Source organism: Pelodiscus sinensis, chromosome 19 (assembly GCF_052426305.1).
Source record: "Pelodiscus sinensis isolate ZL-2025 chromosome 19, ASM5242630v1, whole genome shotgun sequence".
In the NCBI taxonomy this organism is placed as follows: domain Eukaryota; kingdom Metazoa; phylum Chordata; order Testudines; family Trionychidae; genus Pelodiscus; species Pelodiscus sinensis.
In genome coordinates this window covers 23,833,783-23,844,916 of record NC_143070.1, presented here as the reverse complement: position 1 = coordinate 23,844,916, position 11,134 = coordinate 23,833,783, and the positions used below count along the sequence as shown (strand labels likewise).

The following is an 11,134-nucleotide window of genomic DNA, read 5'->3' as shown; positions in this document are numbered from 1 at the left end:
AAGGATCACTTGCCAATCACACACTACAGTCCTCTGCTCTGCCAGCTGAGCTATCAAAGGGTACTTGCTTAAGCCTGCCTTGTCCAGGTTGTCCCTTCTACAAGTCTCGGGGCAAATGATCCCCCCAAGTAGATGGCATTGCTGATGAGGGGCAGAGGAGCACAGGAGCTGTCACAGGTACTTCACATGCAGACAGACCCCCCTGAGTGAAACCTGAGCTAGATCCATCCATGTCACAGCAAAAGGAAGAAAGTTGGGTTCTTCTCATGTGTCTTCTTTGTTCCAGAGTCTCTAGGGGTGCGGTCGGGGCAGGTCCACAAACAAACAAACCACTTGAATGAACCTCGGTCTACAAATACACAGAAACACCTGTGAGGGTTTCCTTGACTCTACTTAAATGTTGACAGAAATTTTGTTGCTAACTCCTTGGCCAACTCAGATTGCTGTGGGGTTAAGAAATTATCTCTCCTTAATTCTGTGCCCTCAGGAAGGGAGCAAATTGAAAAAGGCAAGGTCCCCTTCTGGGGACTCCAACCCAAACCTGAGGACCAAGGGATTGACAAGCACGATGATCAATGTTTGCTGCACTTCTCCCTCCCGCAAACTATGCCAAACCTCAAATGCACCTCTACAGCCCCAGCAGCTGGGGGAAATGTGCATGTTACAGCCTCTGCCCACTGAGCTGTAGCTTTCTGTGCCTAGGGAGCCAGACACTGCCAGGGCGGGAGGGAAATGGGGAATGGCTGCACCTTGGGAGTCAAAGGTGTTGTCTGGGACCATACAATAGAACAGTTTCACCAGCTTCCTTAAGGAGGGCACCATGGCTCAGTTGGTTAAAGCAGCTGCCTAGTAAAAAGGAGATCCTGCGTTCAACTCCCAGTGGTGCCTTTCAATACCCTTTTACCACATTTTCCTATGTGTTTCTGGGACACACAAGAGGCCTCCCCTGTCCACCCATGGAATTGCTGGTTCAGAAAAAGGCTGATTGGAGAGGAGTGTTGGGAAGAAGGAAACCACAAGTGAGAAGCACCTGATGCCCACATACCCTGACTCTCCATGGCTGCAGGAGCTGCAAAGGTTGCACCCTCAGGCTCTCTAGGTGCTGACACCCCCTGTGAATCACAAGGGTGCGTGGTGCTGGCTCTCCTGTCTCAGCAATTGAAGTCAGAGCCCTGCCTTGCCAGTGCCAGTCATGGCAGCCTCTGCACCTGCTCCAGGCTTGTGGTTTCCTTCTTCCCAACACTCCTCCCCAATCAGCCTTTTCCTGAACCAGCAATTCCATGGGTGGCCAGGGGAGGCCTCTTCTATGTCCCAGGAGGACCTCAAACCAGCTGGACTAGCCAGCCCACATCACAGTGAGTCGCTGGTGGCCCTGTCAGAGAAGAGCCCTTGGCAGCTGCAGAGATGTCTCTGCAGCTTTCTGAGGCACCTTTCTTGAAAGGGCCACTTGTGAGCTGTATTTCCATAGGCAACTACTAACACTAGCAACTACTCAAGTTCTCTGTATTTCCACTGATTTCTTCCTATTCTGTGAAACTCCACACAACATAACAAGTGGCAACGAGGGTGGGATACCTGTGCTGCCTCCGGGAACAAAAAGGTAGAAGTCAATGTAAGAAAACAAACATTTTTTTTGGCTGTTCTGGAAGGTGGGGGTAAGAACTGATGGCTACACTGTGCAAACTGAAACTTAGATCAGTGGAAATACAGAGAGCTTGAGTAGTTGCGAGTGTCCATGTTATTGCATAGCACAGAACTAACTAGAACAAGCCCAAACCAGCTGGGCTGACCCCAGTGACCTAACTCAGGGTATGTCTACACTACCCCGCTAGTTCGAACTAGCGGGATAATGTATGCATACTGAACTTGCTAATGAAGCCCGGGATTTGAATTTCCTGGGCTTCATTAGCATAAAGCCGGCGCCGCCATTTTTAAAAGCCGGCTAGTGCGAACCCCGTGCCGCGCGGCTACACGCGGCACGGGCTAGATAGTTCGAACTACGTAGCCATTCCGAACTATCTGTACTCCTCGTTCCACGAGGAGTACAGATAGTTTGGAATAGCTAGCTAGCTATTTCGAACTATCTAGCCCGTGCCGCGTGTAGCCGCGCGGCACGGGGTTCGCACTAGCCGGCTTTTAAAAATGGCGGTGCCGGCTTTATGCTAATGAAGCCCGGGAAATTCAAATCCCGGGCTTCATTAGCAAGTTCGGTATGCATACATTACCCCGCTAGTTCGAACTAGCAGGGTAGTGTAGACATACCCTTAGTTACTATAACAACAAGATCTATATCTACAAGACATACTGCCAGCTGTCTGTTTCACATACTGGCATCCATTATGCCCTGGCTGGTTTGCATGTTCCCAGATGCATTCCTCAGGTGTGTATTGGGCATCTTGAGAGCCATTGTGCTTACGGTTGTGCTAGTTAGCATCATCATTCATTGGTCATTCCTTCCTCATGACAGGCAGTCCAGGCCCAATACCAGCACAGAGAGCATATTCATAACTCCGCATACAGAGATCATACAAGCACATGAAGAGCACACATAGACTCAGTAAAACAGAAGCTTTTATTTGACACCTCACATGGCCCCCTTTGTACGGACTTTGGGGCAAATACCCCGCTATGGGCGCAGCAGTGATCTGGCTGCTCCCCTTAAAGTCCAATACTGTGATAAAGGTGCAACCCTGTTTATTTACACACCCACCCTCACTCAGGGTGACGGGTGGAACTTCCTGCCGATTTGCAGGATCTTTTGCCACTGAAAGAGCCTTACAGAGTAATATCCTTATCATCTATTTATTGACAATTCTCAAGCAAGCAGAATACAGTGTCATGCTCACCATTCCTGGTACAGGCAGGCAGACTTCCTCTGCTGGCCAGGTAAGATCAGTCACTCTGGATCTTAGCTGCTACATGTCGCGGTTGTGCAGCAGAATCCTGGCAGTTCTGGTCTTAGGTCGGGGTGGGCAAAAGGGCCCCTGTGGGCCAGATACAGCCCACCAGGTGGGTTGATTCGGCCCACAGAGGCCCTGCCACTCCCCCGCCCCCAGGCCAATCAGGACTTGGGGCTGGGGGAAGCACACGAAGTTTCCTCCCCATGTCAGGAGCGTGCAGCGCTTAGAAGCACCACGTGCTCCTGGCAGGACGGGAGGAGTCTTTGCATGCTCCCCTGCCCCCAAGCCCTGATTGGCCTGGGGGCAGAAGGGGGCGTGCGTGAAGTCTCCTCCCGCACAGGGAAATGGGTCCCTAGGGGAACCTCTGTGGGGAGGGAGAGGGCAAAGACTTTATGCTCTCCCCTACCCCCAGACCAATCATAGTCTGTGGATGGGGAAGCAGGGAAGTATCCTGACCCTTCTGCTTGAGGCCACAGCCCTTCAGATGTGGCCTGGGGCAAAAAATGTTCGCCCCACCTTAGATGCCATGTCTTGGAGGGGAGTTTGTCTTCCTTCTTCTTGGTGTTCCTTTCTGTTCTTGTTTCCCTTTTGCTTTTCTTGCTTTTCCCCTTTCTTCTTCTGTCCTTTTGCTTCTATTACTTTTGCTTGCTTGTCTCCTTCTTGGACCCCAGTTTATATAGTGAAATCTGAATCCTGCTCACCTTAACCAATTATTTTAGTATAATTTTACTAACCAATAATAACATACGGTAACAGAATTGCCTAACCAATCACACTCCACCACCTTGGTTGATTTTCACCTAGCAAAATTAACTATACAGCAGAAAGAAACAGACACAAACCAGACAGATACCACAGACAAACAATAGGAAAGTGAGGACAAGAATCGTAGAATGAGGATTCCACAACCACAACTATTGATAAGCAGTGTTTTGCCAGACAAAATACAGTTAAGTAAGTTTTCCCTGCCCATCTTGAGCTCTGTTTCTTATCTGGTGACAGTGCGTGCTATTAAGATAGAATCCCCTTCTCAGAGCCTAGTGTGACATTCATGCAATTTAGACAGAATGTGAGCATGTGGCTCCTGGCTTTACAACTAATGGCTGCTGCTCTTCAGTCTGGCTGCAGAAGAAGGCGGTAGTCTAGGCCTACCAAATAGCTACAGGCTTTCCAATACGGCTACCAAAAAATCATCTTGTTACAACCTCTGCCTGTCCCCTGCCCAGCTGTTAGTTCTGCCCCTGCCCAGCCCCCACCTTTGCTCCTCTGCTCCTCCTGGAGCCCGAGGGGGTCTTCTCTTGCAGGGATGGAGGGGAGCAGCTTCCACACATCATAGAGATGAGGAGCAGGGGCTAGGCAGATGGGACTCCAAGGTTCTAGAGACTGGGCTGTGTGAGGCCTAGAGAGGCTGAACTCAGGGACAGTTGGAGCTGGGATTTAAACCCCACACAGAACCAGGGTCGGATTCTCTCCCCAGGGAGGGAGCCTGGCGGGAAAGTGAAGATCAGGGCCTCAGCATCAGCATCGATAAATGTCACCTGCCCCTGGTCACAGTCCAGACAAACCCAGATCCTGTGGGGAGTGCTCAGTTGCAGTGGGGTCACCTCAGGGTCAGTGAGAGCCTGGAAGAAACCCCCCCACCACTGTACAGCCCAGATCCCCTCCTCAGGGCTACGGCTGATCCGTCCCTTCCTGCTCACAGACTCTCTGGCCACCCCCACAGCCCAATCTTTCCCATCCCCCACCTCCACCTCCCAGCAATGTCTCCCCGAGGTGAATCCCTCACGGCCCAGCACACAGTACACAGAGTCAAATCTCTCCGGTTTGTCGAGCAGTGGCTGACGTTCATGTTCCCATTTCACACTTTTCTGATCCTCTGACAGGACAAGCTGGGGATTCGCCGTGTCTGGATCCAGAGTCACAATCGCTGGGGAGAGAGAATCAGGGCGTGAGGGGCAGAGCTCAGTCCTGGGAGCGGCTGGGGCCATTTCTCAACCTCCCCAGCATCCCTGTTCTGGCTGGGACAGGCCTGGGCCCCAGGGAGCTGCCTCTGTCCTGGGTCACTAGGCTATGTCTAGACTATGGAGTTTTTCTATCCTGGAAAATCTCCGCCGCATCCAGGAAACAGGTCTGCTCTTCTGACGCTTTTATCGGAAGAGCAGATGCATTCTCTTGGAAGACCTGCATTCCTCATTTCATTCCGTGTAGGTGGGCCAAATTTCAGAAAAACATCTTAAAAAAAAAAAAAAAAACAACCGGAAAAATGTGCGCAAATTGTGGAGCGCAGTTTCCATACCTTTTTCTGAAAAAAAAAAAATGTAGTGAAGACCTAGCCTAAGACTGAGCCGAGCTGTCACTGGGCCTCAGCCTGGGCAATGGGACCCACTTCATCAGCTTCTCATTTCTGTGCAGAGGCTGCAGCCTCCTGCCCCCCAGCTTGGGCTGCTCCATCCCCAGAGTCAGGCTGAGGGCAGGAGGGTTCAGTGAGGTGGGGAAGGGGCGGGGGGGCAAAAGAGGCAGGTTCCAACTTCAACCCCCAGAGGGAAACTCCCTCCCCTGCTGCAGCCTCCACCCCCTGCCCAGGGCAGCGCAGGGGAAGAGCCGCCTCACCCCAGAGAGCAGGGCCTGGGCATTAGTCACCCCCAGGGCAGGTGGAGGGTCCAGGGCTCCTCAGGGCAGCCGGGCTCAATTGGGGGAGCCCAGCTCTGGCTTCTGGCCTGGCTGTTGGCAGGGCTCTGGGGAAGGGGATCTGGGGTGGGGCTATGGGGAGGGGCCAGCACAGGGCAGAGGCTGGTGCCCAAGGAGGGGCTGCGCTGATCAGCTGCCCCGACACAAAGCGCAGCCCCTGCCTGCAAAGCCCCCTGCCTGCAAACTGTGCCCATAGTAAGAAGTGTGTGTGGGGGGGGTCCGACCATCCCATTGCTTAAAGGGTCAGGACACGGCCCCTCGTCCTTCTGACCCAGTGCCCCTGGGGCTCCTCCCTACTCAGTGGGCAGGTTTTGGGCTCTGCCTGTCGTGGTCGCTGGGGGTTTGGTTGGTGACTTGAGCTACACATGTATGATGTGTGGAAGGTGTTTTCAGTCTTCATTTGAAACCTCACCCTGTCTGAAAGCTCCCAGGGACTTTCCTCCTGCTCCTTCCAGGACAGAGGGCGGCGTGTCTGGTGGGGGAAGGAATAAGAGAAGTGAGACTTCAGGAGTCCATATTGCCGATGACATCCCCAATCCTAACACATAGACCTGGGTTTTCATTATAGCAGAGACACACTTGGGCTGTGTCTAGACTGACCAGTTTTTCTGCAAAAACAGCCGCTTTTCCGGAAAAACTTGCCAGCTGTCTACACTGGCTGCTTGAATTTCCACAATAGCACTGACTTCCTACGGTAAGAAATCAGTGCTTCTTGCGGAAATACTGTGCTGCTGCCGTTCGGGCAAAAGTCCCTTTTGCGCAAAACTTTTGTGCAAAAGGGCCTGTGGACAGCTGAGATTTGTTTTGCGCAAAAAAGCCCCAATTGCGAAAATGGCGATCGGGGCTTTTTTGCGGAAAAGCGCTTCTAAATTGGCCACGGACACTTTTCCGCAAAAAGTGCTTTTGCAGAAAAGCATCTGTGCCAATCTAGATGCTCTTTTCCGAAAATGCTTTTAACATAAAACTTTTCCATTAAAAGCATTTCCGGAAAATCATGCCAGTCTAGACGTAGCCTTGGGGTGTGTCTACACTGCAGGGAAGATTGAGGCTGCTGCTGTCGATCTCCCAGGGTTTGAATTAGAAGTTGAGTTAAAACTGCTAATTGAACAGAGGGGCGGTTCTGTAGATCAGTGTTTCCCAGCCAGGTTTCCATCGGTCTCTTTCCACAGCCTCAGACGCTTTGCTGACTCTCCCCTCCCCCATCCCTTCTAGGTACCTGTGAACTCCCTCAGAGTCTCTGACAGCGCAGTGGTTTTCTGGGAGAAACCCCTGACTTGTTCTTCCAGTTCAGTGTTAGTCTGGAGCCTCCCAGTCTCCTCGTCCAGCTTCTCCAGCTGGGTCAGCAGGAGTCGCTCTTGTTCTCCTAGGAACTGCGGTAGCTGTAGAAACTTGGCCACAATCTTCTGCCTCTTGGTTTCTGTCTGAAAACAGGGAAAGGGCTGGGCAGGGACATGGATGGAGCCCGGGGCCCTTTCATGAGGAGCTGAGTGCAAACCTACAGATTTCTGGGAGAACTTGGCAAACCTACAGATTTCTGACACTTGTCTCCACTCTACGGGTACTAGGTTGAGGTGTTTCTCGGTTTCCCCTTTGGCCCCTGTGTCCCTCTGAAAGGGATGTTCCCATGTCTGTCATGGGCAGCGTGTTCTGTTATTCATGGGCTCTGGGAACAGCAGGAGGCAGGACTCAGCACCCAGGTTCTCCTCAATGTGTTGAATATTTTTTTCTATGTGTACTGAGGCATCAGGATCTCTCCTGAGCTGCTGCCTAAGCACTCAGAGTACTGGGAACACTGCTCAGCCCCACACTGACACAGATAGATACCCAGGAAGTACACAGAAGCAAACCCATTAGTGCAGGAAATGACAGACCCAGCAGACAGCCCTTGCCAAGGACATTCAGGTCACTGGGGGAGGATTTCTGGGAAAGCCACCAGGGCTGGACTTTAACTCATCCCCTGACATGGAAGTTCAGGACCTGTCCACACCCAAAAACATGGAGAAACTCAGGATGCTAACTAGTGGTTAATTGTCTAGTCAAGTAGTCAATGGAATTTCCATCGACTACTCGATTAGTCGAGAGGCACTCCTGCATTCCTGCTGTTAAATGTAAAGGAGCTCCCGCTGGGGTTCTAGTACGTTTCAAAGGAGGAATGCAGAACTCCACGTGCAGCCCAGGGCAGGTGGGAAGTCCCACTGACTCCGGGCTGTAGGTGGGCGCCAGCTTTGACATGCACAAGAGTCCCCAGCGGGAGTCAAAGTCCCCTGCTGACCCCGGGCTCCATGCTGCGCTGCTGCTTTGAAATGCCACGTGGAACCCGAGATCAGCTGAGGAGTCCCCAGCTGACCCCGGGCTCCACACGCGCAGCGACGCTCAGCTGAGCCTGGAATCAGCTCTGCAGCGCTGCCACTTTGAAACACCGAGCCAGGGATCAGGTCAGTGGTGCTGCCCCTTTGAACGCTGCCTTGGTGTTTCAAACCAGGCCTAGCTGTGCATCTCTGCCGCTTTTAAGTCCCCCTTTTTCCCCCTGCACTTTGCTGCCTCTATCTGCTGTCTACACAGCTCCTTTTTGTGCAAAAGCCTCTTGCTCAAAAGCAGATGCTAATTAATGATGCAAATGAAGCACGGCGATATTCCACACTGTGCTTCAGTTGTATAAGTTTTTCCAGAAGAAGGCTACAGTGTAGCCTTAGCTGAGGAGACTGAGGCTGCAGCAGGACACCTGTGAGGGTGGGGGCAGGAGGGGGCGGCACCTCCACAAAGAATGATGTAGGTGGGGATGGTCTGACAGAGGCAGGGACAGGCCCACAGAGGCCGACCAGTGCAGGTGGGGGAGGCCCGGCAGGCAGGCGTGGGCATGTCCTGTGCTCTGGGGATGGGTCAGTGACTCCCTTAATTAAACAGGTTGATTTCTGCTCAGGGTGGCTGGGGTTTGCCCCAGCACTGCCCTACAGTGGTAATACCCTCGGGGCAAGTACCCACTGCCGCAGTGCCTGGTACAGCTCCTGGCAGCAGTGCATTCTGGGAGACTCCTAAAGGCTGCCTGGCACAGGTCAGACTGGTACCAAGCAGCTCCAGCCTGGGGGTAGTTTTGCTTTAACCCAGTCTGATCCCAGTGGTGGCTGGCGTGGCCCTGCGCTGCCTGGAGCCCTGTTGAAGGTGGACTCAAGGTGCTCATGGTCCCACACAGGCTACGTCTACACTGGCATGATTTTCCGGAAACGCTTTTAACGGAAAAGTTTTCTGTTAAAAGCATTTTCGGAAAAGAGCGTCTAGATTGGCAGGACGCTTTTCCACAAAAGCACTTTTTGCGGAAAAGCGTCCGTGGCCAATCTAGACATGCTTTTCTGCAAAAAAGCCCCGATCGCCATTTTCGCGATCGGGGCTTTTTTGCGGAAAACAGTACTGTGCTGTCTACACTGGCCCTTTTGCGCAAAAGTCTTTCAGAAAAAGACTTTTGCCCGAATGGGAGCAGCATATTTTTTCCGCAAAAGCACTGACAATCTTACATGAGATTGTCAGTGCTTTTGCGGAAATTCAAGTGGCCAATGTAGACAGCTGGCAAGTTTTTCCGCAAAAGCAGATGATTTTGCGGAAAAACTTGCCAGTTTAGACACAGCCACAGTGTTCAGCCCAGAGATCTCCTCTAGTGCCGGTCACAGCATCTGAGTTTAACCCCTCCTGGAGCAGCCCAGGAGTTGAGCAGCCCAGGAGTTCAGCAGTGGGAAACTGCCTCACCTTACTGGGCATCTTTCTCTCCTAACCAATATGTTTCAACCCCACACCTGAGGTGGCAGCATGGCCTAGTGGTTAGGATCATAAAGTGTACCTGGAAAAATTGGGGGTGGTTCTAGACTGACATCAGCTACTAACCTCTTAGCTCATTCACCTTTCTTCCTCTCTTTTACCCCCCTCCCCCGCTTTGTACCTCAGTTTTCCTTCCCAACGTTTGTCTATCTAGACTGTAAACCGCTCAGGGAAGAGATTGTCCCTAGTTTTGTTTTGTGCAAAGCCTGGATCTCATGTGGGACCTGTAAGGGCTACTGTGATGCAAACACAAGTAATAACATTAAATTCTAGTCATCACATTTGTAACAACAACAGCAGCTTGTAACCTCCCTTCTCCAGTCTGAAGACAGCACATTCCCATAGCCAGCCTGTGGCTGATCCATACCCCTCCCATTCGGTAACGGGCTCTCATTTCCCCCATAGAGGGCTGCATCTGACGAAGTGGGTCTTTGCCCATGAAAGCTTATGCTCCTACACTTCAGTTAGTCTATAAGGTGCCACAGGACTCCTTGCCGCTCTCATAGAGGGCTGGTTTCAGGAGGATTCCGCTGAGCATCTCAGAGAAGTTTCTCACATCCGGTGTCTTTAAAGACTTGGAATTTGGCCTCTGTTGCCTCCTCCCCTTACCCCCCCTCAGCTGGAGCATTTCTTTTGTCCCAGCCTCTCCTGAGCCAGGCAGGCTTCAGCTGGTTGGTGAGTCGCACTGGGCCATAGAACAGTCAGGGAAATTAGCCAGTGACTCAAACTCAGAGTAATTCCCTAGCAGATGGGCAGCACTGTGTGCGCTTGGTGCACCCAGGACTCTCTGCAGACCACACAGATGGGTCTTGATCCTCCTCACAGAACAGCTTCAGCACATCCTGGTGCTCCCCACACATCCTGCCCGTGCCTGCTCCCTTCATTACCTGCAAACTGAGCTGTTTGACTAGTTCCACCATGTTCGCCAGCTGCCTGTTGGGCAGGAGAGGTCCTTGCTGCACAGGGGCCCTGCACTGTGGGCAGGGGTTAGTTGGGCCAGGTCCCTCCCAGCACCAGCTGAGGCAGGTGTGGCAGAAATTGTGCCCGCAGGGTGTGATCATCGGGTCCGTGAAATACTCCAGGCAGACAGGACAAGTCACGTCCATTCTGAGACTTTCCACTGTGCTCGCTGCGGCCATGGCTCCCTCTGGGCTGGGGAAGAGGATCAGTTTCTATTTCCTGAGCTCAGGCTCTACCTGCCTCCAGCAACAACCGGCTGTTCCCCTCCCTGGAGCTGACTCAGGCTGTTTCCTGTAATGGGAAAAGCCAGCAGGAGACACCCCAGCCCTAGAGGCTTTGGTGATCAATGTCCCACACTCTGGCTCTGCCACCTACCCCTGGGCTGGTTTGGCGAGTCTCTGGGGCGGCACATGTTCCCCAGAATCCACCAGGCTGGGCTGCTCAGCTCCCAGAACTGTGCGTGTAAGGAGAGAGCGTGAGGCTTGTGCAGAATTCATTGTGTTTGATGTGCGATGTTGACAGATAAAGTAACAGTTGAGTATTTATATGGATCTAGTTACATGCTCTCAGTTGCAGTTTTCCCATGTTCAATTTTCACAGCAGTGGGAAATGCTAGGGGGAGGGGCAGGCAGTACTGGGCTCAGACAATAACTATTCAGTGACAGACACTGAGATTCAAACAGGAAAAACTTTATTATTAAACCACAAACTGTGGCTGTGACTCTCCACAGGCCAAGCCGAGGCCCCTCGAGGACAGGAAGGTCTCAAGCAGCCCGGCT

At 52.4% G+C, this 11,134-nt stretch overlaps 1 protein-coding gene across 1 annotated transcript; it reads right to left on the bottom strand.

The window, feature by feature from the left end:
- Positions 1 to 2,575: 2,575 nt before the first annotated feature.
- Positions 2,576 to 10,721, bottom strand: LOC142821636 (zinc finger protein RFP-like). Its single transcript, XM_075913215.2, has 4 exons — positions 10,283 to 10,721; positions 6,805 to 7,009; positions 6,001 to 6,060; positions 2,576 to 4,827 (listed from the first exon to the last, which is right to left on the bottom strand). Exons 1-4 carry the CDS (start codon positions 10,532 to 10,534, stop codon positions 4,277 to 4,279), a joined length of 1,068 nt encoding a protein of 355 aa, XP_075769330.2. The 5' UTR covers positions 10,535 to 10,721; the 3' UTR covers positions 2,576 to 4,276.
- Between the last annotated feature and the right edge of the window lie 413 nt (positions 10,722 to 11,134).